General features: G+C 38.1%; 1 protein-coding gene across 1 annotated transcript in view; it reads left to right on the top strand.

Moving 5' to 3' along the window:
* Window positions 1-25,454, top strand: part of LOC129378006 (receptor-type tyrosine-protein phosphatase F-like) — a 224,795-nt gene that overhangs the window by 118,067 nt on the left and 81,274 nt on the right. The window contains 3 exon segments of the mRNA XM_055058240.1: window positions 8,242-8,430; window positions 10,690-10,707; window positions 15,284-15,394. Coding sequence (XP_054914215.1) covers window positions 8,242-8,430; window positions 10,690-10,707; window positions 15,284-15,394 — 318 coding nt within the window.

Below are 25,454 nucleotides of genomic sequence, written 5' to 3' on the forward strand. Positions count from 1 at the left end.
ACATTCACTTGCGTAACTTTTTGAAAAGATTTACTACTAAGAGTATTTTTATTATGCTGTATGTTTTACTTTTACCTGAGTAATTTTATTATGAAGTATCGCTACTCTCACTTGAGTAAAATTTCTGCATATTCTGCAAGAATGTTCAACAGCAGGAACAATTTACCAGACACAAACACACACCTGCAGTTTTTGTTAAAGTTTAATAAGTTTTATATTTATACAAATTGACTGGGAGAAAAAAAAAAACTCTTTCACCTGGTTTTGTGATTTTGTACCTCTGTTATTTATATGAACCATTTTCATTTTGAAATACCAACATTTCTATAGAATTTCATATTTGGTCCATCTGATGTCATTATTAAATATTAAATGATTGATGTTTTGATCAGTTACTCATTATTAGAGTAGACTTTCTACCAAACATTTTTCTATTCTTACAAGTAAAAGTATACCCTTTTACCTGGGTATACTTTTTGGGTACTCTACCCACTTCTGGAATTAATCCAGGAATTTGACTAGGCCACTCCAAATCCTATGTTTTTACTTGAGGTCTACGTTTTGTCTTCACTCACATGATCTTTTTCTGATATTCAAATTGAATTGATGATGTGAAGGCATGTGAATGTTACAAAAAAGTAAAAGTTGAAGGGAACAAGTACTTTTTTCACAGCACTGTACTTTGATAATCAAACCTAAACTGGACAGATATTCTTCCAATTCATTATATTTTTGTTCTGTTTGTTAAAATATGTTTTAAAGCTTAGAAAGAGACGAGCAATAGAAATCACATTTTCTTGGCCAAAACTGAAATCTTCTGCAGTGATTACATATTCTTTAAAACTTTTTAAAAAAAAACTTTTCCCTATTTGTAAAGACAAAAAATGAGTACTCTTAGCTTTCCTAAAATCATATTTTTTAAGACGCAGTCTCGTCTGGTGAGCCGAATGTATTATTACACACATGCCAGACTGCTATAAATATATGTAAGAAAGGATATTTGGTATATTTTTTGCTGCAGCAATTGTGTATCTTAACAAAGAGCCTATTTGACATCATCAAATGATTTTCTTTCCTACCTGCAGTTGACAAAGAAGTGGAGCTTTATATTATTAATTTTTTTTTTTTTTTTATAAATAACTTGCCCTAAGACGTCTTTTATCAAAAATTCCCTCTATCTTGCCAAACATCAACCCGCATTGCTCACACTATTTGCCTGTTTTTCTCTCCAAATTTTACTCATGCCTTATCTTCTCCCTTTTAAGAGTTTAGAACAAAGGATCATCTTTGTCTGCTCAGGATGGAAAATTAGCAGACAAGACCAGACACAGACGTTCCAGTTGTAGACGCAGACAGACGGGGAACTGCAAATATTTCCTGGTAACTTGACATAATCTTTGAATCCAACAAAAGAGCCTTTGGATTGTCTTTTTTTCACTAAAAACCAAGGACACAGACTTTGTCCAATGTCTCTAGAAACCTTTAGATTCTCACTTTTTGTTGTGACTTTAACTTGATACATAAATTTAAAAAAATGTCTAAATGTTTGTAAATAAGCTGCAAAAGTCAAATTTTTATGAATATGAAATTCCTTCAAACTTTTCACTTTCATATCAACATTTTCTTTTTAATCTTCAAAAGCACCTTCAACATTTGTAAGAAGTTGTGGGAGCTATGCATAAATTCCTTTGTGCCACAAAATGAATGAAATAAATCATTTCATTTGAGTAGCCTGACAACCGACATCAGATTTATTGACTCTCCCTACAAGAATAAAATAAAAACTGAAGCTTTTTCTAATTTATGCTTTAGTTATTTTACTTGGTCTTTAATGTTTTAAATAGAAATTTAATTATCTGATGTGACTTTTGGCAACTCGGCAAGATAAAGTAACATACCTTTCAAGTGAAGGTAATATGTTATCTTCATGTGAAAGGAGATGGCTACCAGAATCTGACTCCTGAACAATCCTCAGTCCATATCTGTGGTCCAATTATGTGTTGTTCTGCTGTTGGAGAATAAAGGTCCTGCGGGCTAAGCGATAAAAAACAGACACCTTCATTATAGTTTATAGCAAAACATTTGAGCATACAATAAAAAAAAATCCCAGAGGTTCTTTTTATCTATACATTTATTATGTAGTGGTGTAATTCAGTTATAGTCACTTATTTGGGTTGTATTGTAGTATAATCCAACACTGAAAATCTTTTAACCTTTAATTTGAACATTTGTTCAGAGTGGAGAAAAGACAATATTTTGCTAAGAAGTAGAAATAGCACACTATTCAAACAATTCCTTTAAAATGGTTGCCGCTGTTACATTTTTATAGTTTATGCTTCAATTTTTCTAATATGACACAGAGGAACTTTTGACTTAGCTTCTCACAAAATGGAAAATACAAGAAAACCTGCAAATTAAACAAAGATGATTTGTCTTGATAAAACAAGACATTAAGAAATTAACTACTTATCTAAACTCATATCTGCAATTAGAATATTGATTAAAATATTGAAAACAACCAAAGGACGTTTTAGTTGAAGAAATCTTCATACCACACTGTTGGAGAAAAGCAACAAGGCAATGCACCTAGAGGTCACCAAGTGATCATAATAATTTATTTTAAGGCTTTTTGTACATTTTTAACAGAGGTTAAAGTTGTTATTGTTTAAGATTGGTGTGTGTTTGCTGCTCCAGCTACTGCAAAGCTCATTAATGCTGTTTCCCCTTTGGGCATAAATACTCTAGTCTGTAGTTTAACTTATTAGAGGGGTCGAAACACCTCGGTCACCTTCTCCTAATCATACACACTGTAAGAAAAACCTGTGTTTTTAATGTTTCACCTGCGATGCAGACATTAAGCAGAAGTCAAGGACACAGTACTGCGTAAGCTGTGCAGCAGCTTTTAAATTATTCCCTGTTTGTGCTTCCTGATATGACAGAGCCGCTGACTCGTGTAATAACTCCTTTGGGGTCTCTAACCCCGTTTTAACATCGGTTTGCATTTTTCACAGCCTGCCAACATTTGCCAATAATGTTAATCATAAATTTTTCCATGCAACAATACAAGTAGGTCAGGTAGGATGTGTCTTCCCATTTCATTCTGTGGAGAAAAAAAGGTCTCATCCCCCAAATAACGATAGTATAAGTAGCTTTTCTCCCAGTAGGGGAAAGCTTTTATTTCATCTGGGAAGTGTGTTGCAAACTTAAATACTCCTGTAGGTATGAGAGCGTAGGGAGGGAATAGATGAAAGTTCACTTCAAAGAAGGCATGATAGACTTTTCAGTCCTCCCAAGGTAACACACTTGGTGGAATTGACAACAATTTTCCATCTGAAATTGAATCAAAATTAGGTTGACGTGTCAAGTAGATTTCCTCTGTTTTTACTTCCCTTACTGTTGAGCTCTTCATATAATCGAGCATGACTCTATAGATCAACTAGATCATTTGAAAAGAGCTAAAGGATCTTAAAAATCAGGAAACTAAATCATTGAGATTTATCAGTCTGGGAAGGGTTATGATGCTGTTCTGGAGCTTTGAGACTCCGGTTAAACACAATAGTTGTTCACAACTATCCAGGGAAGCAGGGTGATGAAAAAATTATAATTCAACTGCAGTCAAACATGGGTTATGCTCACACAGCAGGCAACCCAAATTGGCTTTTTGTTTCCCCATATTTGACCAATATCTCACTTTTTTATTGCTCTCTGAACCATCCAATTTCACCTCCCCAAAAATCTGATTTTTACAGTTTCCATGTGTTACTAAATTGGAAACACTGAACAGTTATGTCACATTTTACACAACCTTTGCGGCATTAATTCTGCCCTCGAAGAAGCCAATGTCACAATAACTGGAGCAATCAGTCCCATTGAAAAATCCTTCAATTTGATTCAATTAAAACGATACTGTAAAGAAAGAAGAGTAGGCCAACACTCCTTCACAGTGATGTGAAAGACTAAGTGCTGGATGGTAGATGTTTCTGCAAAAATAATTACATCCTGTTATTAAACAAAGACTTTCTAAATAATACCTGCTCTCAGAAAACGTCACTTTGCATTTCAAACGCATATTTTTGTCTGATATTGACTGTGTGACCAAAAAATTATAAGAAGAATGAATCCATGAAGTGCAAATACCTTTTGCAGCACTGTCAACTAACGTTAAATTTCTAGATTTCCTTTTTTTTTCGCCTCCCTATTATGATAATTTCACATTAGGATTATTCTTGGCTATTAAAATGTGAAATTGCAGTGTGTCTTCATCAGTTAATTAGCTGTACAATACTCCTAATAGCATGCAAAAGCAATCTTTTAAATGTATCAATGCATTAGACTCCCCAAATTGAGCGGGGAATAGAGTTGCTGCATCACTACACAATCAATCTTAGAGTATTGTCAGGAACACAACCACAAGCAGACCCCACAGACGCTGCCCACTGAAGGCATACATGGGGAAACTGGGTCCAGCCTCAGAGGGATATCCTCCGAGGTGATACATGATGAAAATATTCAAAGCGTTTTGTAAGTAGGTGAGAGTGGAGTTCATCCCCCTCAAGGTTTAGCATAATTCAGTGGTTTTCCCACTCTTTTTCTCAGAAGTAGAACAGCTCAAAGATCTGTTATCCTTTTCCACAGAAATGTGCATTTTAACGTTTCCTCTTGGATATGCTCTGGTTCGAAAAATTGTATTCATAAGATTATGTAAGTTGTATTGCTCTCTCCTCCCCTTCCTAACTGCATCCATCTCACTCCAGCGTTGCCCTTCTCTCCCTCTCTCTCTCTTTTTTTTTCTTTTGCAAACGTAAGAGAGGGAGAGCAAACCACAGAGGAACACGGAGAGCATCAATACTCCTACCACTACTCATTCAATAACAAACTGTACAGCCAAGTAGACTATATTATAGTGGTATCCTCTTCTGTAGAGGTATCATTTGGGATGTCTGGAAACTAATTCTGTACGGTTGCAAAGGAAGTAAGCCTCACCTCAAAGATCTCTCATATTCACCTGGGTCTGAACATGAGACGGTCTGGGCTACTGGCCAAACACAAGGGTGAAAGGAGAAACAACTGTTCCACTGGCAAGGAGAACAAAACAATACCCATCCACCTTTCACTCTCAAGTCATATAGGTTTACATATGGATCTCTGGCTCAGACAAGATGGAGGTATTGCTGGACTTGTGGGTCTAATGAATGAAATATTAGAGCTTATGATGTATTCAAAGCATCCCTGCAAAGTCTGGATGTGTGTGAATTTCTTTTTATGGCTATTTAACAGTGGCCTCTTCTTGTCTTTAATTAGTCCATAAAAAGACTTTGAAAATGAGATTTTTCTAGCCTGTAGGTTCTTTCCAAATTTAGACTAAATAAAGATGTTTAGAGAAAGGCTTTCTTAGAATAAGCCGCTAACATGTAGGTGACTTTTGCACTTTGTCTTTTCTACCACACTTGTTCAGCCTGAAGGCAGTGTTGACCTTTCAATTTCTGTTAAGCTAATTGTTTATTCATGTGCATCGGAGATGGATGGCAGAATACTCCTTACTGCTGTAGATCTGGCCGAAATCAATATTATTTCACACTGAAATAAACAAATCATGAGAGGAGACAAAACAAAAATGCCTTTAGTGGAACTTTAGTGGAATTATTAAATGCAGAGGAACATTTACCTGAATTAAAGTATAGTTTTTTTGCTACATGTAAGTACAATAAATTTTAATGAAGGATTTTTTCAAATTTATTTACGTTAATTGTCAGTTGATAGTACATATTTGTAATCCCAGTTTGAACGTCAAAGTTAAGGATTGAGCTGCATTTTGAAATAACATGTTGACAGCTTATTTCTGATTTTTCTCTTCATGTATATCCTTGAAGGTCATGTTTAGTGAACCAGTCTGTTAATGGCCCATCAGCATAACTTTTAGCTCATTAATTTCTTGCTCCATGACAGATTGGGAACCTGTCCAGCGTTCACCTTGCCTGTTACCTGATGTGACCTCGGACAGGTTCCAGGAACTCTTACGCCTTTAAAGGATAAGTGGGCATAGATAATTGATTGATAGATGAATTCATGAGCCAACTTTGTTGCTTTAACTTTCACACTATTACCTTCACTTTGTATAAATATTTTCCACCAGAGCAGCGCTTTGTCTGTTGTTGCGTAATCTTTTGCTATGTGTATTTTAATGGTCACCCTAGGCAGAAGTCCTAATAATTAACACTTGATTTATGTTGGCACTTTGGCCCTAAAGAAACAAATGAGGAGACAGCTCTACATTTTTCTTGTTAAAGAGCAACCTCATAATCAGACTTTACAAGGGCCATCATGTATACCATGTTTGACGGTTTTATTTTTTTGAAATGGAGGCTATAATTGTGGTTTTTCAGCCCAATTAGGCTATGTCACTATTCTTTTTTTCTTTTGATAAGTTTAGCATTACTGTTTGAACATCGACACATTGAGATAAAATGCTTTTGTCTTTATGCAGAAGGAGGAAAAAGCTAAATATTTGCACAATAATTTATTATTTGCATGGCTTTGTCAGGCTGAAAAGATCTGATCACAATGCGATGAAACAATTAATCACAGCTACACTTGTACACTGGTGGGTGGCAAGTGAAAACTTTCACCTTTAATATTACAAAATGAAAAAAAAAAGCCAGGCAGCTTATGTGGCTCCAATGACTCAGCTGTTTGTTTGGGTGCATTGTAATGGATGTGTGCTCTAATCCGATGTGCAGTTACACAATCCAGAATTTGGTCAGATGCAATCGGATACGAAAGTAACATCAAACTTTTCGCCTTTGAATCTGTTTGATTTAGTTTGGCTTTCTACTGCAGATCTGAAAGTACTTCAAAGAAATGAATGTGACAGTTATCATCACACCCACAGCCCAACTCCCTTTGCCTGACATTGATCTGTTTGTAGCTGGGCATCTGTTTGACATGGCATATTGTCAATTAAGCTGACAGCTTGTCTACATTTGAATCAATGAAGAGAAATAATTGAAGAGATTCATTTTGTTGTTAACATATTAATGCTTTCTCCTCGCTACTCTTCAAATCAACTTCCTACGGAGTTTTACTTTCTACCCTGTTGTTCTATTAAACCAAACTCTGTCTTTGTTTCTAACAGCTCCTCAAAAGTTCTGTGTTCCTTTTAATTGTGGTGTTATGTGGTTTCGATAATCACTGCCACAATTTTGTTATTACTACGCCACCTCAAAATTGGTTGTATGATTTAGGTCATGAGCAGCAAACAATATAAACAACAATTTCCCAAGGACATATTTGTCACTGTCCCAGACCTTAATGGTTCTTTTCAAAAAAAAGTGCTATCCTGAAACTTTTATGAGGCACACTGGTTACTTTACAAGAATTTACCAGCTACTCTGAAGGAAGTTTAAAGATATTTTCCAGAACTCACTGTGTATTTTTCTGACAGTAATTACACGCTGCCCAACATTTTTAGATTTTCCAGAACTTAAAAGATATTTTCTGGTATTTACTTGCCACTTTTCTGGAAATTTCATGGAATGTACGAGTTACTTTCTATGCCAGGCAGTGGCAAAAGGTTTTTTGGGCAAAATATCACTTCCGTAAACCAAACTTCCAGTTAGACTGAGGCCTGGAAAAGATATTACAATTATCTATGAGGTCAAGCTAACGCCTAAAACAGGTTTCCGACCGAAAAACTTGAACAACACAACTTTCTGCTAGTAGAATGCCAAATTCTGGTTTCAGGATCACTTCATGGATATTCCAATACATTCATTATGTCGAGCTGGATTATTCAAATTGGTTTATTTAGATTTCTAAGCCTGAGGCATCACATCTATGCTTGAGTGCCCAGAGGCAGATTGCAACTATCACTTCTCTATCTGAACCTCAGACTTCCCTTTCTGGGTAATAAGCCCGCTATAATAATCAGCTACTAACAGGATTTTTTTTTCTGTTATCTAATCCAAATCAGCCCCAGATCTGTTTTTCCTCTGTAGTGCCTTGTTCCCTCACACTAATATTAGCTGTTCGTGAGCATGTGCTCAGATTACTGTTTGGCCTGTGGCACCTGAAGTGTTTTTGCTCTTCTTTCATCTTCATCTTTGACCTTGCCAGCTGAAGAGCTCTGATGAACTCCTCTTACATCCTTTGATAGACAACTGTGTCTTATTTGTAAACACACATTGTCCTTTTTATTCTCCGTATTTGTTCTTTAATAGAAATCTGTCTCTTACATGTTTTCAGAGAACCAGATCCCGCCCGGCTTCCCCACCATCGACATGGGGCCTCAACTGAAAGTGGTGGAAAAGACCCGGACCGCCACGATGCTGTGCGCCGCGGGTGGGAATCCGGACCCGGAGATCTCGTGGTACAAGGACATGCTCCCCGTAGACATCAACAGCAGCAACGGGCGCATCAAACAGCTCCGCTCAGGTGCAAATTTGTCTGATCTCACGGCTCAGCATGACTTATTGCAAACGTAAACAGAAGAAAGCCGAGCTGTAAGGTGCGAGATGTCACTGCATACCTGCAGACATCCTGTTAAGACATGAGGCCAATGAGAGAAAAACAAAAGGCCTTTGTTGTCACCCATGATTTCATTCATTGCTTTCATCAAGAAGGATAGAAAAGTTTTACTCGGCTTGTTGTTGTCACCTTGATTACTTTGCTGACTTCTTAGACTTTTATTCTTCACAACCACACAGTCCTCACTTACACAGTTACTGAAGTTGAAATGACACTGTCTCAGTGTTCCTGCAGTCTTTTGACAGTGACGCATGAACTTTTAAAACCTTTTGAAGTACGGCGCGAGAAAATTTCACCCTATTAAATAATCCTTAATCCCCTTTTAAACATGCAGCTGGGTCACAATGAGGCCAGCAGATGATGTATTAGCTAGGATTTCAACCTTAACCTAATGAGGTACTCTTTGTTCACACTAACAGTCTCACTTATATATATAAACAGCCTTATTTGACCCGGGTTTGATGGGAAGTGTGCGTGGTAGATAGATTAGTGGGTTTTGGAGGAGGTTCAGTCATTGACTCTCCTCTAAGCCTGGCCTTACTTTGTGTGGTTGTAAAAGCCCCACTGTATAAGAGGCAGGTTTTACTTTGTGAGGCTTCTGTAATGGAAGAGCAGCTTATGAAGTGTCAGACTCGACTGCAGGTCTGAGGAGCAAAAAGGTCAAAGATAATAGATACTTAAGGGGCATATATCATTATTTTCCCCCCACTTTTTTAGTTATGTTGAGACTTGCAGCTCAAGATGGTTATTTAAATGAGAAAGTTGAGGAAAAAAAAACACAAGGCAGCAGAGAAAGGAAAAAACAAACTAAAAGGTGGAGATGTTTAGTTTGAATGTTTGTATCGAGGCAGAACACAATATCTACCTTAACAGTAATGACAAAGTTTACCTCTCAGGTTTGAGAGAAAAATAAAGATTTACATCTAAAATAAGGATGAGAAATGTTTGAATAATTACCACCAAGATAATATACTTCATATAATCAAGGAAATGCAATTCTCACTTTTCTCCACGTAAATCCGTCTTTCGATTACAATAATTTTGAGGACGGCATTTGTAATATTATTCAGTCTCTGCTCCATCTACAACAAGTAAACAAGTCAGGTCAAGTTAATCCTGCACAGTTGAAGATGAATATAAAAATAATACAGGAAAATTTGATGACATAGCCACTTAAGGAAAAGCTGGAAATGTATTAGGGCATGTTATTGGCACTGTAAAAATCATAACATAGTAGAAGCTGCATACTAACTCAGCTACTTAATTGTTTGATATTTTTAGTGCAAGACTAAAATTGTGCAGAAAAAGAGGAAATACTTTTTTTTCCCTTTTCTCTTCCAGCAACAACTTTTAATTAGTTTTCTTTTCCACATACATTTGGACTGCCTGAAAATGTGCTGATATGCCATGCCCCCAGACTAACATTTCTTTTTATCCACCACCGTTTTCCTGACATCTGCTGCTGCATCAGGATTTACATTACTGAATATGACACAAAATGAGGCCAATTCTGCATTGGCAAAAAAAGAAGCACATTAATTTGTTGCCAGGGCTGAAGAGAAAAGGCAAATTTCTTCTTATTATTAACATTATTATTATTGTTAATATCACACTTGTTTGTTTTTTTTCCTTTTAAGGATAACTGATTCATGTTATGCTGTAAAGATACTAACTTTGTTTCTGTAAAAAGGTCGACATAAATACTTCTTCTTGTCCATTACCCTATTTACTTTGCCTTCTTTTCAGTAATTACCCATGTCCTTTTTACTAACAGCAAAAGAGAGTGAAGGCCATCTTCAATCAGAAACGATAATTAAAACATTTTCTGTGTGAATTTAAAGCTGCTGTGGAGTGAAGTAAGCGTGCTCAGGGCTGTTTCCTGCTTAAGCGAAATGGGGAATATTATATTTCAAGGGGTTCATCTGACAGAAGGGATCCTTCTCGAAGGCTTTGCTGTTTTTCTGTTGTACTCTCCAACATACCTGCTTTATTTTGTGGCATTGATTAAGTGTGTTGAGTTTTGTTAAATCACATTTAGGTGGCCTCTACTCTGTCATTTTCTTTATCTGTTGCTTTTCAGAAGACATGTTTTTTTTCTCCCGCTGTTGTAAGTGGATTACTAACTAATCTTTCAACCCTGTTTTCATCAAAATTACTCCCACATAGGTGGTACACCAATTAGAGGTAAGAATGACAAATGGTGTATTGGAAAAACATAACGTCCACGCCATACCCTCCCGCCCACATCTGCCCCCTGTTATACTCCCACCCCGCATCGTCACGTCGCCGGGTTCATCTTCACTGTCGGCGAATCAGCCCACCCTGTTTCCACTGTGTCCTGGTTGCCCCCAACATGTTCTGTCTGCTGTCTGATCCTTTACAAACAAATTATCACCAACCTTACCCTGCGAAGAGAGGTGCACCAAACCACTGTGCATGAGGGTGTGAAATCTCACTTTAACAAGGCAGCAGGTACAGAGCCTTAAAAGAGTTCTCACAGGCCTTGAATTTTTTTTTCACATTTTGTCAAATTATATCCACAAATTTCAGTGCATTTGAATGGGCTTTTATGTCGCAACTTAACAAAAAGTAGTGCATAATTTCAAAGTGGTTGGGAAACTTAAAATGTGGCTTTCAATTATAGTATCTACTCTGTTACCCCTAAATAAAATCTGGTCAGCTGTTCATCATGCTCTCAAAAAAAATAAATTTTGACAAGAGTGGTAAAAAGAAACTCCTGTAGGCTTTTTACCTACAGGAATGGTCAGATTAAATCAATTTTCTTTTCTTTTTTTCTTCTTTTTGTGGCTCACATGCAGTGGAAAGCTACCACTCTGAAACATGGTGGTGGCAGCATCATAATGTGGGGATTCTGGAATGCAGGGAATCCAATTAGAGTTGATGAAGATAAATGCAGGGCAGTCCTGAACAAAAATCAAAGGACGCAAAAGACTGGAGGAGGATGTTGCTAGAAGTCAAAACAACATATGGAGTGGTCCAGTCAAAGTCCAGTCTGGAATCTGTGGCATGAAATGAAAGCTGCTAGTTAGTCCTTACCTATATGTTGCTGACTATTTAGTAGCTATCTGACTTTTGGGGGCGAATGGCAACTCTGAATTTTATTTTAAACTGTCAGAGTAAAGATGGCAGAACACGGCAAAAAACACAAAATTGTACCAAGCATATTTTATCTAATTTCTAGAGCGAATATGTTAGTACACCTGAGCCAAATTCTGAATTACCTTTACAATTTGTTCAGGTGTGTTTGAGCAAAGATGCTAAGCGGTTTTACTGGAGGACTGGTGTTACAGACTCCTGGTCTATCAAATAAAATTCTAGTGAAATAACATTAGAAAATGTGAAAAGGATCCTTATGAACAGAAACTCTTTTCTGGGTTTTTAGATGAGGGAGCAAAGACTCTCAAAGGAGTCTTAGCTGCCTCATTAATGCAGCCTTAATGGGAGATTGTAGTGAGCAGATTTGCATAGAACCTTACCTGAGTTGCCCTCCTTGAATGGAAACAGGAGTTTAATTTTAAATTTTTATTTTTTTGGAAATCCTTTGTCATATTTCCACTTAAGAACGCTGAATTTAATGTTGAAAATCTGTAACAAGTTGAATAAAATTTCCAAATGTCCACCCTGCATATATCTGGTTGACATTAAAGCAGCTGATGCCTTTTAGGTAGAATTGGAACTACAAATATCCAAGCGGTTGGAAGCCGTTTTGCTCGTGTTGCATCTCAACAAAACGCAGAAACCTTCTACTTTTTTTTTTTTTTTTCCGGGCTCAAACTGCTTTCTCCTGCAGGAGAGCTGGCAGATTGACAGATTGGTGACACCGACATTAGTATGCAGGTTCATGTCAGCGCTGAACCAGACGACGATGAGCTCAGCAAGCCGAACAAACACCTCGGAGGGATGTGTTGTCATGAGATCTGAAGTCGCACACCCGACATGTCACCGCTCCGCCCCTGTTTTACTTCTGTTGTTTCGGTCTTGTCTTGCGTCGAATCCCCTATGGTTGGTGAACCTGTTTGTTACATTCATCTCATGTTGCATGATGTGAAAATGAATCGTATTCTGAGTTTTTTTTATTTGTCATATTACAAACTGCATGGTGGCTCGCCGCCTTTTGTGGGTGCACCATGCTGCTTTGGAGCTGTGATAACTTTTATCACCCCGCTGCATATATTCTTCTGAGAACCAGCTTTTCTCTGTTTTTTTATTCATTTACTTTTAACGGCGGTGCAGGTAAGTTCACTGCTGTTTCATCCGTCTTCCACTTGCAAGTCAATCGTAAATTATTAACTGTTGGCTGTTGATGGGGAGTGGGAAAAACCCTCCCCTGGACTCGTCTCCGGGGTTTTCATACTTTGTTTGAAGCAACATGTTGGCTTTCATTCAGATGCCTGCAACAACTTGGATTTGTGAATACAAATCAAAGTCATCTGGCAGAGGAAAGTCTCCCCTTGGTGAAACGTGGTCAATAATTTTCTCACTGTTAACTGAACTGGTAGTTGTTTCACTACCGGCTGCTTGGAGCTGAGAAACAAATCATTGCTTTAACCTGTTGCTCAGTGATTTTGTTGCCTGGCCAAAAAAGAAAAAAAAAAAAGAGTCAGATGTCTGATATATTGTTTCACCACTTGTAGCCTTGATCCTGCCTGTCTTTCACCATGGCCTCATTTCTACAAGCTTATGTCATACATTTACTCAGCGTTCCTTCAATTTCACACGGGAAAGTCTGGAAGAGCCGTCAGTTTTGTGTTTTTATGTCCAGATAAGAAGGAAAAGTAAATTATGTAATGGAAAATACTTTCAGATTTTATTCCATCAATCTCTCACTCTGTCCATCCATCCATCCATCCATCCATCCATCTAAATATCCATCTGTCCATCTATCATTTCATTCATCCATCCATCTATACATCCATCCATTTGCAGATAAAAATTTTTAAGTCCTTTTGAAGCACCTTCCAGAAAGCCATATATATATATATATATATATATATATATATATATATATATATATATATATATATATATATATATATATATATATTAGCTAGAAAATGTTGATTTCAGGTAAGATTAGCTGAAAAAGACCCAATAGTTCTGGGTTCTGGAGTCTGAAAAAGAATGAAACCTCGTTTACTTCCAACCCGAGTAGCATGACTGGTTTTGCTAGTATGTTGCGTCTGTGACAGAATCAAGCCACTGCGAAAAGTATCTCCTCCTGTACATACCAAAGACTCCCAATGGCATTATGGTCTGGACTGCTTTGTGACTATCCATGTGAGAAAGTGCTGCCTTGTGCATCATTTCATCCATCAGTCTTCTTATTCTGATGTGGGATGACAACAGGTCAGACAAGTCCACATTCACTTGGATTTTCCAGTGCTCTCTAGCTTTATACTTCCTAACAAATGAAAGCCCTTTTTTGCCTTCCCCCCCTTAAGCCGAGCTGATAAGTGCTTTTGCTAAGGCAACACAGCTGTTTGGTCCCAATACCCAAGGTTCTCATTATATTCAAAGCCTTCCACAGTTTCTTCCATTAATCATTTGGATATTTTTCCTTCCACATGTTTTCTGGAATATGTTTCACCACTAAATTCCCACGTTTGAACAAAGTGTTGGATAATGTCTTTAGACATTTTTAGTAGATTCATCAACCTCACGTGAAGCATTAGTTAATAGCACGTTGCCAACTGAAACATAGTGATCACTGCACTTCCTCATCGAGTTGTGATTACTTTTTTTGGGCAGGTTGTTACAAATCAGTAACATTTCTTCTTCAGGATTTAAGAGTATATTACCCATGCTAGGGATATTTAAAATGCATATTTATATCATAGCAACAACATCTCACACCGACAAATGAAGGCTGCGGTTCTCCGACAGTCAACATTTTGTTGACTAGAGGAACCATTGAAAATACAGGTTTAAGTTCAGCTTATCATGAAAAAAAGTAGGATTTTGCATTGAGGGACTGAACCAGAAAGGAATATAAATACTGGGATGAGAAACAGGTGAAAGCAGAGTGAGAAAAGTGAGGAAAATAACATAAAGCTAAACTATCACTACCCCACAGAAAGACTGAATATAACAAACCAATAAGGAATGAAACACTAAGAAGCATGAATGAAGGGAAAATAGTTAGCAACTTGAACACCTTGCACAGGAAATGAAGTCTATGAGGAGAAAAACTCAAGAGTGTAGCTTTAAATGGAAATGTTAAGTAAAGACTTTTCCAAATATGTTTATTTTATAGAAATTTCCAGTGACTGTGACCCCAAAGATGAAAAACATTTTTCACAAATTTAATGTACTAAAATTTGAAGGCTGGATCTTCAGTGTGAGATCATGTTACAGCAACAACATATTAACATCATTTAAGGATTTTTACTCATCTCCTTCCATTTGGGACCAATAAATGTACAAGGGTTGTGACATTTTTCTGACTGGTGTTGCTCAGGCAGTGATGGTTTTAACATGTTATTTAAACTAACCGTCAGACATGCTCTGCTTTCATTCATAACACAACTGAGCCAAATATTTAATCACCAGCTTTCCTTAAACTCACCAGAACATCTAATTGTTTGTGTCACATCACTGCAAAACCCCGTCCATCATGTTTGAGCGTGAGCTAGGTCAGTCTGACTGACCTAGCGCTCTCTATTGAATGATTCTGTTAAAATAAATGTGCATTGCTTCTGTCATCTGTCCAGAAGGCTAAACTTGATAATCCTCCACTTAGGAGCGCTGCAAATCGAGAACAGCGACGAGTCGGACCAGGGGAAATACGAATGTGTAGCCATGAACGACGCCGGCACCCGCTACTCTGCTCCTGCCAATCTCTACGTCAGAGGTAAAGTCTAACGTCTCTCACTTTCATTTATCGATGTCATTTCAGCTGTTTAAAATACTGCTCTGTGAAAAAGCATTCAAACTTCTTTACTTTTGGCTTTTTGTTGCACTTAAATGTTTCAGTTCAAAGATAACTTTGAGATAACTTTAATGAATAAAAGAATTCTTTGTTTTACCTGTGGAATCAAATTATTCAAATAGGGGAAATCTAAAAAAGATGAGACCTATTAATCCATTTTTCACTGAATCCATTAAGTCATTGTTAAGGCTTTGGGATGTTCTCTAACCACAGTGAGAAATATTATCCACAAATGGAGAAAGCACAGCCCCCAAGTCAGGGTTAGTGATCACAACCACCCACAGCTGGCTGAAAACCACAAATAGGCACACTTACATTTACCAATTGTATTAGTTTGAACAGCAAATATACCTTGATGTGCATCAAACTAAATATACAAAATAAGATATTACATGAATAGGGTTTCTACCAGCAGCATTAGAAGGAGCAGAGCATTTACTAGGCCTTTTATGGCATGATTAAAAAGGTCTTAAAAAGCACGTCTCCATGAGAGACAACCAGTAGCATGTCTAGTGCTGTTGTGCTAAAGTATTTCAGCTTCACAAGTGGTATTTTTTTGTCTGATTTTGAGATGCTCAGTGAAAAAATTAACAAGTAGGCTAATTGTCTTTGAATAATTTGGAGTTTCACAGAAGAATAGGTGAATACTGAACCACAAATACGTGGGGCCTGCTGTAAAAAGTGCATCACTGACTCATCCAGGAGGTCTCATGAACTCCAGGATACAAAATACATTAAGATCTGAAGCTCTGCAGGCTTCAAATGCTTCACCTGTTGTTCATGTTTCAACAAGGAAACTGAGGCGAAACCACTGCTTTACAAAAATAAAACAAAGCAAAAACATTTTGTCATAAACCAACAATAAAGCATGGTAGTAGTGTGTGGTGCATGAATTTTTGTAATTGATGGAATCATAAATTTTGCTCTCTACCAGAAAATCCTGAAGGAACGTTTCTGCCCATCCGTTTACAAGCTTTAGCTCAAGATAATTTGGGTTTTAAGGCAGGGAGAAGTTATCCAAAGGACACCTGTAAATCCAGCCCTGAAAGTCTTTAAAAGAAACCAACATGAAGGTTTTGCAGTGGCCTAGAGAAAGTCTGGACTTAAATTCAATTTGTGATTCTGTGGTATGACCTTAAGAAAGATGTTCGTGCTGCAAAACCCTCCATTGTGGCTGCATTAAATCTATTCTGCAAAAAAAGAAAAAAAGATGTTTAATGGTAGTTGTTACTGCCAAGAGTAACACAACCAGCTATTAGGTTTAGGGGCAATAACTTTTCCACACTGGACCAAGTTGGTTTGGATAGCTTCTTAAGAAAGTGCTTTTTTGGGTTTATCCAGGCTAATTTTGTCTGACGTTAAAATGAATGATGATCTGAAACATTTAAGTGACCAAAACAAAAGGGAACATAGAAGCAATCTGAAAGGAGGGCAAATGCTTTTTCTCAGAATTGTTCCCTGTGGGAAACATTTGGATTTCCTCTAACTGTTGTGCAGCTTCCAACATTTCCACCATTTTTTTTTCTGAGTCCATTTCTATGTTTGTCTCCGTCTTCACCACACTTTTCTCATTCCTTCTGTTCCAATGAACTGAGCTAACCTCAGCCTCCAGTTTGGCTGCAGTCTCAACCAGGTGCAGCCCCCGAGAAAACAGCTGCATTGAAATCGTTTCCTCCGCTGGCACCGACGCCAGGGCCTCCTTTCTTTTTTTTATATCGACTGTATCGAAAGGGGCCATTATTCCCCTCCGCACAAACCCGGAGCTTCTAAAGACGAGGACGGGGGTCTAGGGTTTCCCGAGTTTGTTTATGCTGTAACGTCTCCGTGAGCAGACTAATGCAGGCACAGGGTTGGGGCCATGCGGGAAAAAGCTTCTATAGGAGGGGAGTGAGTGGTTGAGGTCAGCCCCTGTGGATCACACCAGCATGGCTGATGTACATGAAACACAATAGCTGCTCCAGTTGTTAGTGTAAAAAAGTGTCACGGTAAGAAAGGGACACGCTTGGATATCATTTTATAATTTCGTTAAAAGCGTACAGAACTGGAGCATGCAGCCTGTTTTATGGATGACTAAGTCTTTTGTGTCTGTTTTTTTTTTTTTTTCATCAAGATAAAGTAAGTAAATTACCGCTTACTGTGTCCCATATATCCAGAAAAGAGAAAAAGAGAGCGAGGGAAATTATTTTTGTTGCATTTATTATCTCACATGAGCAGACAAGCAGTATAAATGTCTGGTCGAACACAAAACTTCCCTCTGAATCAAAGGTGAAATCCTGTTTCAAGGTTGGAGAAGGATCACATCTGTAGATTAAACATCACTTAAAAAGTTCACATCTTTCATGTCAACAGAGGTAGAAAGAAGTCAGGCAAACGGCGGAGCCGAGGAAGGGATGTAAGTCTCGACTATTAATCAGTACATGTCTGTCACAGGTGCAGACACCGGCTTTTTTTCCCCCTCAGAGGTAATTACAGTAGTTGTGTGGCGTGGCGCCAGCAGGGCCTGGGGGCCCTTCTGCTCCGTAACACCACCCAGGTAGCTGTCAACCCACTGGCCCTAATACCCGGCTTTTTTTTCGCCAGCCTCGCCACTCCACAGGAGAGATAGAAATCAAACCAAGCGTAACCTTTTAGACGTATTTTCGACTGGAATGGAGAACAAAAGGCTGCAGCCGTGTTTTCGCTCCGTCTTTGTTGCCGGCGGTGGGGAGACGAGACCCGGGGCTGCGCAATCACTCCGCTGCTAGATTGGGCGACTTAAGACGAGTGGCCTTTGACATGCCTGTCTTCTTCTGCTGCTGTTTTTGCTTGGGTGTTTTTTTTTGTTTGTTTGTTTGTTTGTTTTTATCACACTGAAAGTCATTAGCATTAATGCATTTAACATCTGTTAACATCTGTTTACTATATGTTTTTTCTCAAGGTCTTGCAAAAGTATTTATACCTCTTTATCTTTTTTTATTTTGTTTTGTTACATACAACCGCCAGCTTTAATGAACTCCACTGGGATTTTATGTGACCAACACAAAGGCAAACATGATTCTGAACTTTTCAAAAGAGTGTCATGCGTTTGCATTCATTCCCCTTTACTGTGATACCCCTAAATAAAGCACCTTCAGACTTCACCTGATTAGTAAACAGAGTCCAGTTGGGTGTGATTACAAGTAGCTTTACTATGGAGAGAACACACTCACTGTAAAACATGGTGTTGGCAGTATGATGCTGCGAGGAGGCTTTTCTTCAGCAGAGAAACTTGAAGAGAGAGTCACATACCTTTATTGGCTTTCAGCGAGGACTTTGACTAGACCATTTTAATACTTCATTCTGGACATGTCAGTTCTCCCATGAAACATGGTGGTGGTGGTATTATACTGTGGGAGCTGGAATGACTAAGATGGTTGTCCTGATAGATCAAACTTTAACCCTGTTTGCACATCTATCCTCACGACATGATGCTGCCACCACCATCGTTCCTTTGTAGTTGTGCCTGAGTATTAACAGTAGAGGTTTAGGAGAAATGTCGAGAACCATGAATTGGTTTCCTTTTAGCTCGCAACTTGGCTACGTTACTGTGTTGGTCTTTCTCGCTAAATCCTAAACATACGTTAAAGTTTGTGGTTGTACATTTAAAAATGTAAAAAGCTTGAAGAGTTTTTTGCAAGCCGCTGTGTTTCACATTAATTTTATTGCATGACTTCATCAACTAGACAGAAAACTTTGATGCTTAAATTAAACGTTTTATCTTTTTTTTATGTTTGTGTACAACAAAGTGGGGATTTTTCAAGGTGGCATGCAGCAAACCACAAGAGAAACTCAACCACACACAGACACATAAACACACACCTGTCAGACATGCTTTAAATGTTCTCGTTAGGGTGTTTCGTATCCCTGGATCTGATTTTTTTATTTTTATTTTTTCCCCTTCCTGCTCTGTCACCACCTGATCCAATTCTGTTCTAAGGGTACACAAACATGCCGCCTGCTCCACCGGCACCACCCTTGTCTTGACATTTTAGAGCCACCAGAGAGTGATGTCCTCAATTTAGCGTGTGGGAGGAGTAAGACTAAAGGAGACGACAATGGTGGGGGTTGTTTGAGGACGAAGAGTGCGCTCATCTATTGTTTTTCCCGTTGTGTTTGTATCAATTTACAGTATGTCCTTTTCCTCGTTACCCATTAAGAACTGTGACCGTGTTTGAAGGCTTGCAGCTGTGGGTCGCTCTCTGTGACCCTCCTCTAAAAAGGGAGGACTCCATCAACGTGGGCTGAAGCACACGGCGCGCTGTGATCGTGCTTGAGCGCTCATTTGTCAAGCGTTTATCCCACAACGGAGGAGGGATGTCAGCTTCTGTCTGCTGGCACTCTTTCATATATCCATGTGACATGTCAATATGTCACCAAGGATAAAGTACTGGAGCTGGTTTTTTTTTTTTTTTCTCTTCACCAAAATATCTCCATGCTTTTTTATGTGTGTGTGTATGTGTATGTGTGTGTCACAGAGGGAAACTTGGAATGTGATCAATTCAGGTCAGATTTATGAGAGGGGGGGAGAAGAACAGGAGCATATTTAGTAACACTGACATCAGCATATGCTCATAAAGAAAAAAAGTACAAATTCATTGTGAATTATAAGAAGATTGCACTTTGCAGGGAGAATTTTTGATAAGTTTGATTAAAGACATCTGAATGTATTATTTTAAATCCCAATTTAGCTAAGAAATCTGGGTTTACCAAAATGATTGTTTTTCTCCTTGATTCTGGATTTAACCCCTTCATTTATTCTCATTTTGTGATGTTACAACCACAAACATCAGTGAGTTTTATAGAGATTTTAACTAACAAAGCTTCACAAAATAATGCATAGCATGTGGAAGGTTAATAAAACAGGGGTTTTGACAAGTAAAAATGTAAAAAGTCTTTACTCTGATACCCTGAAGCAAATCCAGACATGGCGAAACATGTTCACTTCTGCAAGCTAAACACACCAGTCATATATTGCGGTGGCAGCATTATCGTGCGTGGATGCTTTTCTTTTTTCAAAAGGTAATCGATAGAACTGGGTTTTATTTATGGGTGTTGAATATGATGCTACATTTGTAAGAGTTTGAAAGCCAAACTCTTTTCCATCCACTCACCTATCGTGCACCTAGTTTGTGTTTGTGACATGACAAGATGGAAAAGCGTTTAAGGGGTGTGAATCATCTTGCAAAGTGCCGTCTCTCTGTACCATGTCACTAACCTCGTCTGTGAATTAAAAGCACCTGTCTGTTTCACTGTTTGTCTTCCTTTTCACTTTGCATCTTTCTCATTCCATTGGTCATCCTCATCAAATCACCTGACCCGCAAAAAGATCCACGCGGAGGTTGGTCATTTTCACTTTCTGTCACTTCCTCCCCATTAGTGCAGATTTTTCAGAGAAAGGTCCTCTCCATCCCTCCTCCATCTCCTGTTGTGAAAGCACAGGTATCCTTTCCCTAGAGATGAATACATAATTAATAACTCTCCCTAATCCTCACAGTTCAATTGTGTACTCTTGTCTATGTGCATGGATCCCTTTACAGCTCTTGCATGCTTTCCATTGCCACTCCTCCAAAGTGTGTTTCAATTAGTCTTGCCAAAACGTATAAAGGAGTCCCTGAGCAGTTAGCTTAAGTCATTATTAGCCCTCCGTTGTATCAGCATCTTCCTCGTCTTGCCCGCCTGTGTCCTTCCTGTTAAACTGTATCCACCAACAGCTACAGCAGCTTTCACTGTTAGGCTTTCCATCCGCCTGTGTAGGGCCATCAGAGGGTGTGATGGATTACTTGGGTATTCAGGTGGCAACCGGATTTGTCAGGTATTTAGGCAGCAACACCCCGGCTCTCCCACTGAGGGACATGGGTGTTGGAGCTGACAAAGCCTTTCTCTGGGGATTACGTCTGTTTTACCAGCGTGGGCAGCTTCCACCTGGAGACTGAAGGATGTCGTGGTCACATTATGGACTAATGAGAAGAGAAAAACAACTTCCAGTGTTTCTGTGACTCATGGCTGTAAGGATACATTTAGCTCATGATGTTTTGTTCATGAGAATGAGACGAGGCTCCTGGAATATCTTTGGGAATAGTAAAAATGACAATTTGTCACAAACTGTTTCAAAGAATTTCTAATCACTGTACAAAAGCTTATTTTAGATTGAACTTATATGTTGGTTCCTGTACCTAAAAAAAATTCCTCTTCAATAAATAGGATAGTGGTTTCATCTACTCAAACCAGCATGTCGCCCCTGAAATTTTAGCTTTTGAATTAAATGTTGTTCAGTTTGGAAAACCCTTGAAATACATTGTTTAACTCTCAGCTAAAAAACAAAATGTTAACTTCAGCATTGGCATCTAACGCTTAGCAAGTATTGGTACTCATATAGTTGTTACAACCTGGCCCTAATGTGAATGTGAATCCTTCACAACTTCATATTTTTTTCTGAATTTATACTAATTGGACACTATTTAAAAGTGTTGCAAGTTTTTACACTCAAAATTAGACTTTTCATTTTTCAAATAATACAATCTTGCCACGATAGTATTTATAGGTAATTTATCGTAAAAGAGATATTTGCAGTAAGCATAAAGTTATCCAGTTAAAGCTTGCTGGACAAAATTAATGTTGGTTTTCAGATAGAGATAATTAAATACAATCCAAACTCATTTTAAAAACTGAAAAACAGGGATTAAGTGCTGGCATGATCTTGTGAAGCAGATGCTAATGTTAGCATGATTAGCAGCTAATTGTTAGCTGGTCATTATATTTTCACAATGATCAGAAATTGGTCTGATCTGTTACATTACCATTTCTTTTATTTTTTATTTTTACAGAGTGCCCAATATTATACAAGTGGCGGCTTTTATAATGAGATTAAATATTATATATTTTCAAGAAATTACGTTGCCCCAATTCTATTTGTCCGTCTATATATTGGAGAACGGAAAACCTTGCGCTTAAAATCCTCTTATTTTGTGAAAATAATTTAGATTCAGAACAATGTCATTGAATAATCTGTATTCAGTGTAGAATCCAACAGTTCAAGTTTTACAAGTCAAAGTATTTTAGATATTAAAATAGACACTATAAAAAAGCTAAAAAAAAACATATTTTGTTCATACATGATGCTCAAAAGCACCTGTCTGTGTCACTGTTTGTCTTCCTCCTCACTTTGTATCTTTCATTTCATCAGCCCACATCAACAAATCACTTGACCCGAAAACAGGTCAGTACAAAGGTTGGTCATTTTCACTTTCTGTCACTTCCTCCCCATTAGTGCAGATTTTTCAGAGAAAGGTCCTCTCCATCCCTCCCTCCATCTCCTGTTGTGAAAGCACAGGTATCCTTTCCCCTAAAGATGAATACATAATTAATAACTCTCCCTAATCCTCACAGTTCAATTGTGTACTCTTGTCTATGTGTTTGCATGGATCCCTTTACAGCTCTTGCATGCTTTCCATTGCCACTCCTCCAAAGTGTGTTTCAATTAGTCTTGCCAAAACGTATAAAGGAGTCCCTGAGCAGTTAGCTTAAGTCATTATTAGCCCTCCGTTGTATCAGCATTCTTCCTCGTCTTGCCCGCCCGTGTCCTTCCTGTTAACTGTATCCACCAACAGCTACAGCAGCTTTCACTGTTAGGCTTTCCATCCGCCTGTGTAGGGCCATCAGAGGTGTGTGATGGATTACTTGGGTATTCAGGTGGCAACCGGATTTGTCAGGTATTTAGGCAGCAACACCCCGGCTCTCCCACTGAGGGACATGGGTGTTGGAGCTGACAAAGCCTTTCTGGGGATGTCTGTTTTACCAGCGTGGGCAGCTTCCACCTGGAGACTGAAGGATGTCGTGGTCACATTATGGACTAATGAGAAGAGAAAAACATCTTCCAGTGTTTCTGGGATTTATTTACTAGTGTAAGTGTAAAGATAAATCTCGCTCATGACGTTCTTTTTATGAGAATGAGGCAAGATTTCAACACTGTTTTGAGGAAAAATAAAAATCTGTTTATCTTCAAAAATAAGTTCACAACAAATCTTAAGCTCTAATCAGTGTACAAACATGTTTATTTTCATAAGCTTTTATGACTTTAAGTTGATCATTATACCCAAAAAACGAAACATATAAAAGGCCCTGTTTTACAAATGTGTTAATGGTTTTATGAAGTGGCTACTAGTTTTCTATTTTACTCAACCTTTAGTCATAACACAACAGAGCTAGTCAATAACAACATCATTGTCTCAAAACCTTTATTTCTGAACCATCAAAGAATATCTTCCCAAATCCTTTACTCTAATTGACAAGAAATATCAGATTTTGTGCTAAAAGATGTTTTAACCTAATTACAGGTGATTCATGATGCAACAAACTGAACTTACATTACAATTTGTACCATTCACTGTAGTCAAGACCGAGGCGATTCTCAGGAATTTTTCCCTCCTTGGCTTCCATTTGCACATCTCTGCCTCACAAACAGCTGACCTGTAGAATATTTAAGAATGAGCTGCCAGAGTGCTGACAAGGGGGATGATCAGCCATCATGGCCGCCCAGAGACGCTGCTGCCAGGAAGACTCGCAGCCTGCTGACTCTGTGCCAGTTTGTGCCAGATATTGATTGACTGGACAGGTTCTGCTATCCTTGGGCACTTTGTCAGGGCAGTTAAATTTATAGGTATCCAGAAGCAGGCAGGCAGAGTGGAGACAGGGCTTATTTTGTGGTTTTGATAGAGTCCCGGAGCCCATCTCTCCGAGCCGCTCTCGACAGGAGAGAGGCTTCGGGGGAATCGATAACAATTACCTGCCCTCTAGTCATTTTGTTCCACAGCACCTCTCCAAACTTAACCGCGCACCATGAATTATTCACAACATTAAGTGTTCAATATACACAAGCCCTCATTGACTGACTGCTCATAGTACTCTTAAGTCTATGGAATCACGAAAGAACAACTGCTGCTTTGAGCTTAATGGATTCATGGTTTTATATTTGGCCTTCTTTTGTCTGCTTGTTCTGAGAATTAAAATGAACAAAAGAAACATTACTGTAAAAAGACACACATGGCCTCCAATATGAACTCAACGGAAGTGCTTCAACTGGAAGTCCTTCAGTCAATTATTAAAGGAATTTGAACAAAAATGTCAGATTTTTCCCCTTACTCATACTTTTTCATTGTCTTGAAATCAGCAATTAATAAATAACTATTATAAAAGAAGTAAGAACAGTAATCAAAATATTTGAATTAACTTCTTGACACAAATGGTTGCTAATTCACTATATTTAGAGAAAAGGTAACGTCACACTGTACATGTTAGGGATTAGTTGTAAAACATGTTTTTTTTTCTTTCATAATGCTTTTTGTGTTTACTCTTAAACTGTCTTCTGCATCTGAAAAACAAAACATTTTTTATGCATATTTTGTGGTTAGCATTGCTGAGACAACAGTATCTTAGTTTCTTTCTTAGTTACCTGAACTTTGAGATTTCAGCAATAATAAAATCATTATTTCTAAAGAGAAATGGATAGATGAAAAACTTAGAAGAACAAAACAGCCTTGCTGTTGTTGACCAAAGTTTTGCTGAAGTCTCTCTCTCTTGCTGGCTGATTTAACTCGAACCTTTTTCGATGTTTTCTTAAAAACAGATATTTAGCTCGTTAGATTTATCTGATTTCTCTGACGCCATTCTCAAACTCGAATATGGCATTGATGCCATAGAGTGCTACTGTAACTGCAACCTGGATGTGCTTAGGTAAGGTGCGTTTACTGACTGAAAAAAAAACACCAAAAAAATCCTGTGGAGGCCAAACAAGCTGAAACTCAGTCCGGCAATTTTTTAAGGTATCTCTTGTTTGCTCCAAATCCTCCAGCTCCCATGCATGCTTTAGTTCAGACCAGCATCTCTATCTGCTTTTAGAGCTAGCAGCTCAACTGTCCAACAAAAACAAAAAATGTTTTATTTATTTTATAAAAGTTGACGTGTCATG

This window comes from Poeciliopsis prolifica, unplaced genomic scaffold (genome assembly GCF_027474105.1).
Source record: "Poeciliopsis prolifica strain line A6 unplaced genomic scaffold, Auburn_PproV2 SCAFFOLD050, whole genome shotgun sequence".
NCBI lineage: Eukaryota > Metazoa > Chordata > Actinopteri > Cyprinodontiformes > Poeciliidae > Poeciliopsis > Poeciliopsis prolifica.